Source organism: Equus przewalskii, chromosome 7 (genome assembly GCF_037783145.1).
Source record: "Equus przewalskii isolate Varuska chromosome 7, EquPr2, whole genome shotgun sequence".
In the NCBI taxonomy this organism is placed as follows: Eukaryota; Metazoa; Chordata; class Mammalia; order Perissodactyla; family Equidae; genus Equus; species Equus przewalskii.
Window position 1 is genome coordinate 1532014 of NC_091837.1, and position 15182 is coordinate 1547195.

The 15182-nt window shown below is 53.7% G+C and overlaps 1 protein-coding gene across 10 annotated transcripts in view; it reads right to left on the bottom strand.

Annotated features, from left to right (window-relative positions):
• Positions 1 to 15056, bottom strand: part of LOC103542912 (cationic amino acid transporter 4-like) — a 43947-nt gene extending 28891 nt beyond the window's left edge. For 2 of the 10 annotated variants that reach the window (XM_070626789.1, XM_070626781.1), the window contains exon 1: positions 14461 to 15038. Coding sequence is in view for 3 of the 10 variants with exons in the window: in XM_070626788.1 (XP_070482889.1) it covers positions 14799 to 15016 (218 nt within the window). In the remaining 7 variants the exon portion in view is untranslated. Of the gene's footprint in view, positions 1 to 9814; positions 9935 to 14460 lie in introns of those variants that run through there. The other 8 variants (XM_070626783.1, XM_070626790.1, XM_070626782.1 and 5 more) reach the window with 8 other exon arrangements.
• Positions 15057 to 15182: the final 126 nt, after the last annotated feature.

Genomic DNA, 15182 nt, shown 5'->3' on the forward strand with positions numbered 1-15182 from the left:
TCTGAACTGAGTAACGCTGCAAGAAACCTGCAGCCCCTCACAGTGTTTGACTTTTGCCCCCCTCTAGCTGGACTTAGCAATCATTATTTTAGCCAAGATTAGCTTTCTGCCACCAATCCCAATTAACATTCTCAGTAATGCAACCCTCCCTTCTGTGCCTTTAAAAGCCCCTGACTTTTATGCCCTATTGGAACACTACTTGGGTTTCTACCTCAATCTGTTCTCCCTGAATTGCAATTCTTTGATCCCAAAATAAATGCCTCTCTGTCTCTCATTTTGGCTGTTTATTTTTAGGTTAACAGAGTCAAGGCATTACTCCCCCACACACACACACCACTCCTCTTAATCATTGAGTCCACATGCCACATGTGAGCCAGATGTCCCTATGTCCTGCCTCCTGGAGTTCCCCTTTCTGTTAGTATCCAAATCAGATTGCTCAAATCAGCTCATTCATTTCAGGCAGTCCAGGCTTCCCCAGTTTCTGAGGGCTTTTTTCTTTTGGGGAGTGGGATGGGGCAAAAGAAGTCTTACATTTCTCCCAAGTCAGTCCTCCTTGCTATCTTTTCCTCCACTTTTGTCTGTCTCTCTGTCCCCATGCTGTCCCCTCCCCCAGTGTGCTATTCTCCCCAGGGCCAAATTCAGCCCAAACTCCAGCATTCAAAGCCCACCAGCATGCGGCCCCATATTAGCTCTCCACAGTCATCCTCACTACACCTCACCATGAACTGGTTTCCCAGCCCTTCCTTCTTCTTGTCCTCCAGCCCTGGCAATGGCAGTCACCACTGTCCCCACCTGCTCCAGCCCTGACCAGAGGTGCACCCTCCTCCAATTCCTGTAGCCTCTCTGCCCGAGGCTGACCGGCTCCTTGTATCCACCACATTGGGCCTCCCTGGGAGAGTCCCGTGTCTGGTTCTCCAAACATCACTCCCTGGAAGCCCCAGCTAGCGGCCTGACCCTTCTGACCCCTAGACCCCACTCTGAAATCTGCCAGAGCAAGGGGCGCTGAAGAGTTGGTCCCACTGGATCCATGGGGAGCTGGGGTTGTGTGTGTGTGTGTGGGTTGTGTTGCTGAAAGCCAGCCCATTTGAACTGCCACTGAGAACATTACCCCATGCACCCATTGGCCTAGCTGTGTAGGCAGGGTAAGAAATCCACATTTTGCATCTTTTTTCTAATTTTTACTTTATATTTATTAATATATTGATATATAATTTATATTTTAAATTATTATACATAACATATTTATGTATTTATATTCTCTGTATTTAACTCCTTTTTGGGGCTGCCTGCTCTACGAAAATTCCAGCCCATTCAGGTCGTGCTTAGAAGAGCCACGAGAGGGGCTCTTTCCCCTGTAGGGTAAACACACACTCTCCCATGGACCAGCAGCAGGAGTGGGGGAATTTTGGGGGTGGTAAACTGAGGGCATCAGTCACCCTTCCAGACCTTGGAAATTATGTTCTTTCACCAAGGTGTGGGGTGTGGGTAATTCTTTGGCCTCCTGCAATGACCCCGTGGGGGGGTCTCCTGCCCCCATCCTCCCCGGATGCCATATGCCCCCTCTAGTGGGCCAGTCCGACCCGCACCTGCTGCCTGCTGGCCTCCGCCCACCCAGGTGAGCCAAACCCTTTGTCCTTCCGTCGTCACGACAGCCCAGCCCAGAGCCGCCAGCGTCACCGTCTCCACCACAGTCCACGCGCCACGCTGATTCCCACAACTCTCCCAAGCCCGCCCTGCCCTCGTGCTGCTTGGAAACCTCGCGATACTTTCTTTAAGACCCGCTCCCGCGTCCCAAGTCTCCCGGAAGGCGGAAGTACCCCTCTCTCCCCCCTCGACCTTCCCAGCCACTTCCTCCCAGGACCCAGCACTGGTCCGCCCCGGGTGCGCTTGCAGGAGTCTGGTGACACGTCTGCCCCTGACAGGCCCAGGCTTGGAGCTTTGTCCCAGCCCAGGACGCCGGCCACGGCGGTGAGAGGGGCGCTGACAGCCCTCCCCGGTGGCTGCGCTGCCGGCTGCAGAGCCTCTCACAGGCCCGGCCCTATCCCTCCTGGCCTGTGCTGCTCACGGGGAGCCCGCCTTTCACGGACGGACGGGGATCAGGCGCCGAGAGCTGGCAGCGCGGCCTCCCCATCAGGGCTCCCCCAGCCCAGCCACCACCAGCCCCGCAGCTTCCCGCCGGCACGGCACCACACGTTCAACTTCCCACCCAAAGGGAAGACCAATCAAAAGAGCAATTTCGCTGCTCAGGAAAATGGCCAGTGGCGATTGGGGACCCTGTCTAGGGCCCGCCCCCCAAAGCGATCAGAGCCAATGGCCGTAGGACGGGCGGCAAGCCAATCAGGCTGCGGCGGGCTGCAGTCGGGGGCGTGGCGTTGGACCTGTAGCGGGTAGGAGTGCGCGTGCGGCCAGCAAGGGTCGCCCTGGCTCGGGGCGGCTGGGCTCCAGGGCCTTGTCCCTGACCGGCAGCCCCGGGACCGGGTGCCAGCCAAGGCCGTGTCCCCACAGCTTGTGGGTCGGGGGTGGGCACCGGGCACACTGCGCGGGTGCAGTCGCCCTCTGCCCTCACCCTTCCAGACTCTTCCTTCGGAAGCAGCACCGAGTGTTGCGCCCGAGCTCTCTTCTGCACGTCTCTGCTGTGTTGGGAGCTCGCGAGGGCGCTTAAACAATGGGCAGTATTTACAAGGTCTTGTAATAAGAACGATAGAAACCGGCATATGCGGAAAAATCTTGCTTCCCCCATTAGATAGGGGTTTTTTTTTTCCTGGTTGTTTATACTTATAATTTTTTTTAAAGCAAAACCAAGCAAACAGGAATAGATGTGCTGACATCCCCTCTTTCTTGCACCAAAGGTAGCACCCAGTATGCACTCTTGTGCCTGTAGTTTCGTTGTACGGAAACTCCGGCTCCCTCCGTGTCAGCTCCAAGGATCTGCACAGTCGTTTGCCCCGCACGGTGTCCAGAGCGTGGCTGTGGGTCAGTCGGCCTGTTCTGTGTCACGGAGTCTCGGGTGTTTCCAGCCTTGACCCAGAACGCTGCCGTGAGCGTCCGCGCGTGTGCTCCTTCCTGCCGTGTGGGTGTGCAGGGGCTGCCAGGGGCGGAGGACTGGGAGTCTGTAGACATGGGCAGATCCCCTTCCGTCGGCGACATGTGAGGATTCCTGTTTTCCCACACAGGGTGGGCTTCTGCCTTTAGCTTGTTCATTTTTGTATCCTCAGCTCACAGGTATCTCCTGGGTAATTGTTGGATTAATATGTTAATAGTTTACATGTCGGTGGAACCCAACCATCACTTCTGTCATCCTGCGCTTCTAGAACAAGCAGTGCCCAGAGGCAGCCTGATGTGGAGAGAGGCAAGAATGACCCTGGAACCAAACTTCACATGGTCCAGTTCAAATTTCACATGTTCCCGGGGAGCTGAGGCTGACGGGCAATCATCTCAGCCTCAGTTTCCCCTCCTGACCATTGTGGTAGAGTCCAAACTTTATAAAAAGTATGTAATTATACAATAACTCACACTAGCCTCTGCATTCTCCTTTTGTAGAAGTTGGTTTTGAGGCTTCTGTTATTGGTCATTGCACAGCATGAAATCAAGCTGCTCACAAAAATGTTTTATAGAGGTGAAGTATTCCAAGTGTAAAGGAAAAGTATCTTCTGTTACCTGACAGGTAAAAGAAGGCTTCTGGATTAGAAGAAATTTGTGCATTTCATCATTTTTAGGAGCTGTTATTTTTACTAAAGTCTTTGTCTTAAAAAGAAAAATACCGTGATTAATACTTTCAGAAGAGCTATTCAGCCATTGTTTGTTGGTATAATAGTCTTCTCAAGTTGAAATGCCTAAATGTGATTTTAAGAGTTCATAGTACTTGGTTAAACCAACTAAACTAAGCAACTTCAGGTGAGGGGGAGGTGGTGATGAGTTGGTGTTAATTTAACCTAGAAGAACTTACACTGACCTTCTCTGAGACAGTGTTATTCCAGGTACTTTCCCTTTGTTAGAAGGGTTTGTGCCTCAAGATGAATTTAATGGAAATCCCAGCCGTAGAAATTTTGATTAAAGTCCTACTTTATGCATCGCAAAGCCTCATCACAAAGTTTAGTACCTTCTAGAGAATTTATCCCTGCCTCGAAGGCTCACTATTGCAATTTGGGCAGAAGCAGAGTTATCCTATTAGCTGTGAATTAGCCCCTTGTCTTTCACTTACTATAGAGGAGCCCAGAAGCAGAATTTCTAGGCTTCTAGACCATCACTCTTATGAGCTGGGAGATTACAATGCTGGGTTAGGAAATCAGAAACAACTTGAACTGTGATGTGGTCATGATTATATGATGGGAAAATAATACCCACGCTTAAAATGGTCTGGGTCCTGATGTGGCCATTTTGACTGCCTATTTCATTTCTTCTGTTCTCTCTCCTTGGGTGAGCTCCAGTAGTAAGTGTAAGGTATTTGTCTGTTTCATCTATGTTGTTGAATTTATTGGAGCAGAGTCATTCATAATATTCCTTTACCTGTCAATATCTCAGTGTCAATAGTGACATCCTCTTTTTCATTCCTGATTTTGGTAATGTGTGTCTTCTCTTTCTCTGAATCAATTTGGGTGGGGGTTTATCAATGTGATTGCTCAGCTCAGAGGACTAGGTTTTGGTTTCATTGATTCCCTCCTTTTTTTAAAAAATCTGTTTCTGTTTAGTTTATTTCTGTTCTTTATTATTTCCTTTTTCCCTGTATAAGTTGGATATTGGCTCTTTTTCAGTTTCTTAAGGTGAAAGCTTAGGTCATTGATTCTGAAACTTTTGAACGACTTCCTGTCTCTGTGTTCATGAGGGTTACTGGTTTGTAGGTTCCTTATACTGTTGTTGGTTTTGGTACAAGGATGATGCTGGCCTCATAGAGTGAGTTGGGAAACGTTCATTCTGCTTCCATTTTCCATAAGAGTTTTATGGGTCATTGATTTTAGGCCTTTGCAACTGTTTCTGATATGAGTGTTTATTATATATGTTTGCCTCTAAGCACTGTGTTAGCTGCATCCCACAAATTTTGGTATGTCATGTTTTCATTTTCATTCCAGTCAGAATACTTCCTAATATCCCTTGTTATTAGTTTCCAAATATTTGGGGACTTTTCAGGTGTCTTTGTGTTACTGGTTTCTAATTTAATTCCAGCATTCAGAAAACATATCTTGTATTGTTTAATTTTTTTAAGACCGTTATTAATAGGTGCTTGCAGTTTGTTGAGGTTTTTGAAAATATCAACTTGTAAATCTTTATCACAAGTTAAAACTCAGGTTCTTAGAAACTTAACTTGACCAGATATGAAACAATTTTAAAACTTTTAAAGGTGTATTGAGAAAAACTAGGCTTAAAACAAAACACCTTTGTCATTACCAAAAAGAGACATCTTTAGATAAAATAATGAAGGTCCCATGCTGCATAGATAATGCAGATGGTTCCAGCTATCTGGTCAGCGGGCAAAAAGCAAGCCCTTAAGCTCTTCCGCTCTGATCTTCTGTTCATTTCTCGGTGCTGGAATGTCGTCTCATCTCTTTGTGTTGGATGACTACAGACGGTGGTGGAGGCGGGACGCTCAGCCCCGGGAGAGGGGTTCTCAGCTGGGGGGCAGCTGCTTTCGTCTCCTGGCCATCTTGTGGTCTAGGGATTTCTTGGCCTCTGTGTCAGTCGTTGAAGGTGTGGCGGTGCTGACGTTGAGGTGGCTGTTTACAGTAGGTCTCCTGTCCCTGATCATCCTGATCTGCGTGGCCGTCCTCTCTGGCTGTCTTTGGCGAGGAGGGTCCCTGCAGCACTGTGGTCTATACCCCGACACAGCTTCTGTTTACTGGTCTAGCTTGTTCTCCTGCACCTGGGTGTCAGTCCCCTCCATCACTTCTCCCTGCACAGGAGGGCTGGAACACTGTGGTTGTCACCCACAGGGTCTCTGCATGTGGTGAGGTGGGGACTGTGGCCTGCGTGCAGTGAGGCCAGCACTGTGGGGCCTGGCCTTCAGGAGCTCTCTCTGATCCCGCATTCTTTCCCGCTGTCACTATTCTGGTGGCTCTGCTGGGGGGTGTGGAGACCCCTGCGACGTGAACAGCAGCTATGCTGGCCCCCGGCTGCTGCACATTTAGTGTCTGCACTGCAGCTCCGCCAGGCCTGTCACATTTGCTCCTCTGCCCCCTTCTCCTGCAGCAGCATCAGACTGCACAGTCTCCCCATCTCCTGCACTGCGAAGGTCCTCACTGGCCTTCCTCTCTGTGGTGGTCTGTGTTCTAGTGCATCTTCCCTGCTCCTTCCTGTGGGCGAAACCATATCCACTTCTTACACTGAACCATTTTACTGTTCCCAAGCCTGTATCACAATTACCCTCTTGTGCCTGCACTCCATCTGTGGTGCTGGGCTTGGTGTTGGCAGCACAGGGGGTGGGGGCAGCTGAGGGTCTTGGCCTCGCTGCTCAGGGTGTGGTGACAGTGGCTGGGCCAGCTCACCCCTCAAGGGTGCAGTGATGGAGACTGGATGGAGGCAGGGCTGCTCAGGGTGTGGTGACGGTGGCTGGGCCAGCTCAGCCCTCAAGGGTGCAGTGACAGAGACTGGAGCTGGAGGCAGGGCCGCTCAGGGTGTGGTGACGGTGGCTGGGCCAGCTCACTCCTCAAAGGTGCAGGGATGGAGACTGCAGCTGGAGGCGGGGCTGCTCAGGGCTCTCTGGGCTCCGCTCTTCCTCCCACTACTGAGCAAACTCTTCTTTGGATTATTTGGGGTTTACTGAGACTTGTCTTTGGTTGGTGGGGAATGTGGTCTCTTGGCAAATGTCCCCTGTGCACGTGAGAAGAATGTGTTCTCTGCTGTGTTGGAGGGCGTGTTCTGTAATGTCAGTTCGGGCAGAGTGGTGACAGTGCTGTCCAGGGCTTCCGCCTCCGTCCTCGTCTCTGTCTAGCTGCTGAGTCAGTGATCAAGCGAGTGTTGAAATCTCGGACTGTGGGCCGTCTGTTTCTCCTTTCAGTTCTGTGGGTTTTCTTTGTATATTTGAAGCTCTGTGTCTAGAAGCTATGACTCTCCTGATACACAGCCATCGAGGACTGTGATGCCTTCCTGGTGAATGGTCCCTCTACTATTAGGAAATGACCCTTTCCCTGGGAAATTCTATGCTTTGAAAGCAGCACTGTTGGTCCTGGCCTGCACTCTCCCCACTGGACTCCAGTGAAAGCACTGCTCCCTGAGAGCTCCCTGCAGGCGAGGTGCTGTCTGGTAGGGCCTGCCTCCCACCCCCAACCAGAGGCCTTCGGGGGCATCAGAGAACTGAGAGACCCTGAGTTCCTGTTAGTCTGCCCACCCAGCTGCAGGTGAGAGCCCACCGTGGCGCTCTTGGAGAAGCACAAGAAGAGTGGTGGAGTGGGAGGCCCCAACATCTCCACCTGGTCCCCATGTGCTGGAGCAATGTCCTTGCTGCCCCTTCTGTGTGCCATGCGCCTCTCCCACCCCTGCTGTCCCACCTCATCCAGAGCGGAGTTTCCTCTACACCTGCTTGGAAGACGCTTGGTGGGGCGGTCCATCCATGCCAGCCTCCCCTCTCCCAGACCAAGGCCCATCTGCGCTCGCACATGCTGCTGTCAACAGAAAGCAGATGGCACAGCACGCACACCGCGCTGCCCCTGCAGCCACCCTCCTTTCCTGCAGTGGAGCCTCAGCCTGCCAGGTCTCTCTCCTCTTTCCTGTTCCCTGTCTCTGGGCTTCCTGCACTTAGCACAGAGTCAGGTCTGCTTTTTCCTCCCTCTGACAATCCACCTTTATTAGGTAATTACATGGAATGTGTAAGGACACTGATGTGACTATGGGCGTGGTTGGATTTAGATCCACCAGGTTGATGTTTGTTTGCTATTTATCCCGTTTGTCCCCAGTTCTCTCTTTTCCTACCTTCTTTTGGGTTAATTATTGGTATGATTTCATCTTATCTCCTGTGTTAGCTTCTCGGCTCTGCTGCTTCATGTTTTGTGGTTGCTTTGAGGATTCCTGCCTCAATCTTCTGTTTGTGCCAGTCTGCCGTCAGGTGACACTGTCCACTTCACGACAGTCCACTTCCGTGTCCTCTTCTTGGCCCTGTGCTATTGTTCACCATATGTTACTTTTATATGAGTTATTAACCCCACAATAAACCATTATTTTTGCTTTAACATTCAACTTTACTTTTAAAATATGGCAAAAAGTCTTTGATATTTGCCCCATATTTAGCAATCGTGGTGTCTGCGTTCCTTGCGTAGTCCCAGCTGTCCATCTAGGATTGTTTCCCTCTGCCTGGAGGGGTTCCTTTCACATCTCTTGTCGTGCTCTGCTGATGATTAATTCTCTCAGTGTTTCAATGTCTGAAAAATCTTTATTTTGCCTTATTTTTTACTTTCATTGAGGTAAAATTGACATGAAGTACTCATTTAAAGCACATGATTTGACAAGGTTTAATATTAACATATTGATAACCCCGAAGCCATCACCTCCATCAAGATAATGAACATGTCCATCACCCCAAGTTCCCTCCTGCCCCCCTTCTCCTACTCCCTACCAATCTATTTTTCTGTATTTTCTAGAATTTTATGTCAGTGGGATCACTGAGTTCATTGGTTGTTGTGGTTTGGATTTTCACTCACTGTGATTATTTTGAGATTCATCCATGTTGTTGCACATGTTGACATGGTTCATTTTGTTGCAGAGTATCACTTTTTTTGTGACAAAATAAATGACACAAAATTTACCATTTTAACCATTTTTCAGTGTACCATTCAGTAGCATTAAGTACATTCATGCGTTGTATAACCAGCACCACTATTTCCAGAACTTTTTCATCATCCTCAAATCTTATCTTCTGTGGTATATAATCTGTTGTTAATATCATCCAGTGTTCATTTCAGACACTATTTTATCATTAGCAGTTTGATTTATGTCTTTTTAATAGCAAACATGTTCCCCTTATCATGCTAATTTTTCCTCTACCTTCCTGAGCATGTGGATATATAACAGTTATTTTAATGTCCTTGTCTACTAATTCTATCATCTATGCCATTTCTGGGTCTGTTTTCATTGGTTGCTTTTTCTCTTCATAGGGTCATATTTTCTGGATTTTTTTCGTATACCTTGTAAGTTTAGATTGGATACCAGACATTATGAATTTCACATTCTTGGGTGCTAGATTTTCTTGGTGTTCCTTTAGCTATGTTTAGGCTTTTTTGGGCGATGCTATCAATACACCTGGGAACAGTGTGACCCTTTGAGGCTTGCTTTTCAGCTTGCTTAGGTGGGTTCCAAACAGCCTGGAGTGTAGGCCTCACTGGGCCCCACTTCTGAGGACCCCGTGCAGTGTCTGTGAGGGAGAGGTCTTTCCAGCGTGGCAGCTGTGAGGTCAGGAGTGCCCCACATGTGTGCCGAGCTGGCCACAGCTGTGGACTCCGTGGGACCCCCTGCTGGTGTGCACAGAGCTCTTCCCTGCAGCTCTCCCCGTGCCCCTGGTCTCAGCATCATGGTTTCCAGCTGCCCTGGCCTCCCCGAACCCCAAATCCTCTCTTCACAACTCGGGGGGATCCCTGGGCTTCGGGTCTCCCTCCCTCTGCTGCAGCTGGAAAACTCCCCAGCAGGCTTCTGGGGCAGGAACACGCTGACTTGTTTCTTTGCTGTGAGCCATCACTGCCTCTGCTGCCTGTTGTCCAGTGACCGAAAACTGTTATTTCACTGTTATTTTGTCTGATATTTTAAGCCATAGCTTAAAACAGGGTGGGAAATCTACCCTTTGGTGGAAGCAAAATTGCTTGACTGCTTATTTTATATTAGTTTTTATATTACTTACTGATCGCTTGGAAGACAAGCTCATAATGGCTGTATTCTTAATCATAGTTCAAGTGTGTCTCTATCCACATGGATGGCAGGTGTTCAGATATGAAATGATCATGGCAGGTCATGGGATGTAATGATTGAGAAAACCTGCAGACATCAAAATGTTTTACAAATATTAATTTATGACATCAGGTCCCATTTGCATTCATAGAGTGACAATTGCCTTGAAGATGAGGGTTTCACATTCATGTTCTTTGTCCCAGTACAAGTGCATCTCTATCCACATGGGGCAGGCAGGGGTCCAGATGGGTGATGCCTGCTGGGAAGGGTACTGCCTTGATCATGAAATTCACTCAATGATCAGATGCCAAGTGACAAAACCATTGGCGGTGGGGATGACTTGTTTAGCACGTGCTTCAGCGAAACTGGGGCTGGCAAGCATGTACCCAGAGCATTGTTTGTGGACCTGGAGTCCACCATGTCGGTAGGTACGTGGACACTTGGGGCAGCTGTCCTGGGAGGGTGGCACAGCCTTGCTAAAGCCCCCCATGTGCTCCTTGGATCCCCCTGCAGAAGGGACGGATGTACAAGTCTATGCCCGTGGTCACGTTAGGTCACACACTGGAAGGTTAGTGCCTCAAATGTCCGTGGGACTCAGGCTCCTAACTGAGAAAAACCTGCTGTGAGGTTGGCCGGCACTGAGATGGGCTGGGGGTGGAGTCACTCGTGGCCTCCTCGGCCCAGTCAGGTGGTTGTGTAGACCCTGTCTGCAGGGCACCCGGGCACCAGTCCCTCCTTAGTGCTGTGCGCTCCCTCAGGCTGGGGCACAAGTCTTGACCTGCATCTTAGACATAGAAAGCTCAGTATACAACATTCGTTGGGTTCCTCCAGATTAGAAGTCTGAGGTAGTTTCCGAGGAGAGCTGCAAAGAGAGCACCTTTCAGTGGCCACCAGAGGATGACAGAATGTCACTCTGAAGCCTGTGAGACCCAGGCCACATAGGGTGGCCTGATGGGACTGCCCTGCAACAGTCATGCTGGGGACTGTCTAGCCTGTAAGGGATTTTTAAATTCCACCCTTGGCTGTAGCTTTGGGGATGGAAGAAACACGCATGTGTAGAGTTGCCTGTGCGCAGGTGTGAGAGCTTTCCTCCCTTCTTGGGGAACCGGTCATTCTGGCATTTGTCCCGCGAGTTGAGTCTTCTCTCCTAGAGCCATCGGGTGCAGCTGTGGTGTATTATACAGAGACGTTATTAGAGTCAGAGGGAATGGAGGGTGGGGCTGAGTCAAAGGTGACTGCAGGCTGGGGTGGGGAGCGGTGGGGACATGCTCCCAGGCCTGGTTCCTGAGGGGCCCTCTTAGGCATCAAAGGCAGACAACGATCCCTGAATATTAAAAACACTCTGGCTTATTGTCTTCAAAGTCAGGGCTCCTCCCACCCCTAAAGCAGGTCACCCGGAGATCAAGGCTACCTGGCAGGGTGGTGTCCAGGGCATTCCATCACCTGGCTGGAGAGCCCACCAGAAGGTCTGCACCCACCAGCTAGGCCTGCTGCCCTCTCTGGCCAGGCACACAGTAAGGGTTTAATCAGTGCTTCCAGAATATGTTACAGACGTAACAACAGAGACCGATGTGCACCATATCCTGGAGGGACGTCTTTAAAACAGTTTACTGAACTTCAACAGGGAGCACTCCACTGAATTTCTTTCCTCAGTGACCCACGTCCCCCCATGACAAGCATTCCCCCTCGCTGCTTCTGGGGTCTTCTGCTTCTCCCTTTTCTATGGGAAAATGCAGAAAGGAGTGAGCTGGTCGGTGACAGTCCCCACAGGCCACCTCAATGGCCAGGGGTCAGGAATCCAGACAGAGTCAAGCCCCTGAGTGGGCTCCAGCCCATGGCCTGGAGCAGCTGCACACCCCGATTCTGTGGGAAACCTAAGGCCAGTGAGTGCCCACAGCCCCAAACCCCTCGTCCTCCTAGGCCACCATGATCCCCACACTTGGACCACTCTGACAACTCTTTATTTTCTCCACCCCAGAAACTGCCGTTGATGAGGTGGTAGGAAGGTCTCTGTGCACAGATGCTGCAACAGGGGCCTCAGAGATCTGTCTTGTCTGCTGGCCTCAGCCTCTCGGCCACAGCGCATTCCTGGCATGGCCCCTCATCTGCCGCTCCCCTCCCGCTCCTCCCCATCAAACCCCTCCCCAGGCTGCCCTCTACCCCACCAGGCATCTCCCCAAGGCCCCTGTGTCCTGGTAGCCTGGCCACTGGCCGCCCAGCCCAGTAGGACCCAAGGCCCGAGCACTTGAGGCGAAAACGACCCTGCGTAGCCGAGCACTCCACTCTTGCCCCCGTGCTCAGGGCTCCCTCCCCACCTCCTTAAGAGCCCCCTCTGACCTCCCAACCCCTCTGTGCCAGTGCTCCCAGCGCCATTCCCACAGCACCCCTCCTGACTCTCCGCTCTCTCCCTCTTCCTGCACCCCCAGCTCAGGCCCCGCTCCCACCAATGGCCTGGATCCACTGGATCCACGCTCTGCCCTGCCTCCCCGCCTGCCCTTCCTCTCTCAGCCCCCTCCCCACTTCCCGCCTGCAGGGCTGCAGGGCAAGGACACTGCAGCTGGCACCCAGGGCCCCCCACCCTGCTCAACCCTTACTGCTCCAGCAAGGCCAGCTGCACTGGCCTCCTCCCTTCTGTTACTGTCGGTTTGTCTAGCCATCTCCCTCCCTGGACCAAGAGCATGTCCACCTCGCAGTCCCACTGCGCCCCCAGCGCTACAGCCGGCCTGGCACCCAGAGTCCTCAGCGCATGAGCCCCAACACCCCTCGAGGGAGGAGGGCTCTGTTCCCAGTTTCTCCTTCCTTCTGGAAACTCACACATCGATTCCTCAGCTCAGCCGCTAGTCCACCCACCCCTCCCCTGACCTGCCCCTCGGCCCTGCCCCACTCCTCCCTGGCCCAAGCTCCAGGTGGCACCTGAAACTTCCAGGTGGGCGACATGGGGAGGGGCAGGAAGGAGGGTGAAGCCACACCACGTGTGGGATCTCAGCTCTCCCTCACACACCCCTAGAAACGCCTGGAAGGTACTCTCAGCTCAGGAACCAGGCAGAAAAGAAGAGTCACAGTTTGTCCTCCAGACTGCCCATCCAGGTGGCCTATAGCATCTCAGAGGCCGAGGCGTTTCTCATACCCAGGGCTCTGCTCTGCACAGTGCACCACGCTGCCCCTTCCCTGCCCCTCGGTCTGCTGTCCTCCTCTGGGGTGGGGACACCTCCACAGAACCGAGTCTCACCCAGCTGAGTTAGCCTCGGGGACAGGGGTGTTGGTCCCGTTGCAGAAGGACTGCGAGTTGTCTCTAATAAAGCGAGCCCTGAAATCCTGTCCTCAGTCTCTAAGCTGATGGCAGGGATGGCCCGCAGGGTCCTGCCCTTGCCGCTCAAAGCTGCTCTGGCTTTCTGGGGCCACGGCAGTTTCCATGGAAACAAGTGAGTGCACCAACCCCCAGAGATAAAACAATAAATGCAACCTATAGAAGGAGAGAATGGGCAGCCAGAGAACCCAAGAGACCCCGGGGGCCTGGGAGAGAGAGGTGAGTGTGGGGCAGCGGGGCCATGGAGCAGGACCACAGATGCGACAGGCCTGGGGCCTAGGAAAAGGAGGGCCTTGCGGGGGCCACTGTTCTTGTCAGAAAGAGGCCCTGGAGGTCAGAGAGACACAGAGAGAGCAGACAGAGTGTGGGTCAGTGAGGAGGCCAGCACTCGAGTACCTGGGGCCACAAAGGACAGGGGACATGGGGACCCAGGACCCTGGCACTCCCTCCCACAGGGGCCCAGCCTGCCCTCCACCCAAACGTCGGCCCTTCTCGGGCTGTCTGAGAGAGCCCCGGAGCTTCTGGCCAAGGAGCCAGCCCAGAAGGTTCAGCTGCAAGTCAGAGGGTTTGTGATAGCACCTGGGAGCAGAAGGGACAGACACATGGGGAGGAGGCAGTTGGAGCTGCACCATGACACCTCGTCACCAGCACCTGTTTATGCCCCAGTCATGACCCTCGAGAGCGGGGAGGCCCCTCACACCCATGCCCAGTGCTCTGCCACTCTGGCCTCTGCACCCTGAGTGTCCAGGGCAGCCAGGGGATGCCACGCTCACTCCCATCCCACGCCCCACCACCCGAGGAGGGAAGCTCATCTGGCCAGACTCCAGAACAGGACTTGGGGCGAGTGGGGTAAGATGAGGGGGTGGCAGGAAAGCCTCTGCCTGCCCAGCTCCCTGAGCGCTTCCCTGAGGCCGGACAAACCATGAGCACAGGCACCAAAGCAGTCTTGTTCCCGGGTTTGTGGAACGAAGGCAGGAGCGCAGAGGGGAGGAGAGGCTGGGGCAGCAAAAGTTCCAGATAAGGCCCAGCCTACTCGGCCTCCCTGGGGCACCCACTCTGCATCCACCCGATCCGCAGGTGCTCTCTCCAGGGCGGCAGCCAGGCCGAAGCTGGGGACTGCAGCCCCAGGGGCGAGCCCCTGGCTTGGGCCCAGGGGGTCCTGGGACAAGACCGACGGAAAGGCCTGGCCACTGAGGGCCAAGGCCACCCCGTGCCCGGCGCTGCCCCCTCCCCATCCCTGCCACCTCGCCACCCAGGCCACAGGGGCGGGGAGCACCGGGCCCAACTCTGACCTCTCGTCTCGGGCACGCTCGATGGGGGCAGACACGGCCGCAGGGGGCTAGGGCTCGCTCGGCAGCCTCTGTTCAGCACACGGACGGACGGAGCATCTGGAGGACGGCGAGGGGCGCCACGTGCAGCGTCAGCAGGGCCACCGGGCTCCTGCAGAGACAGACACCCTGCGCAGGGAGACCTCGCCCGGGCCGGGCGGCTCGGCGACAGCGGGCGGGCGTGGCCGCCCCCCTCAAGACCCGACTCTGCCCTGGGCCTCAGGGGCTCCGGCAAGGGCGAGGGGTGGAGAGCAGGGGTGTCGGGGGTCGCCAAGCGTGCAGCCCCGCCCGCGCCCACTCACTGAACACGTCGGGTCGATGGCGCCGTCCGCCGCCTGCGCAGCTCGTCCGGGTCCATCTCCTGGGCGCTCAGCGCCTTCTTCGGCCGCAGCGCGAGTTTCTGCAGGGCCGCCTCCTGTACCTGGGCGCGCCCCCGGCGGGGGCCGGCGCCCAGCGCCTCCATCTGCGCGGCCGCGCGAAGGTGCGCGCCCTGCCGGCCCCTGAGCCCGCCCCGTGCCATCCGCTGGCCCCGCGCTCTCCCCGCCCCCGACCACGGCCTCGCCTGCCGCCAGCCCCGGCCCGCCCCGCCCCGCCCCGCCCCACTATGCGCTCCCACAGCGCTCTCTAGCGTCCGGTTCCCACTAGAGGCCGCGCCTCGCTGGCCCTAATGAACGGCCTCTCCTTAT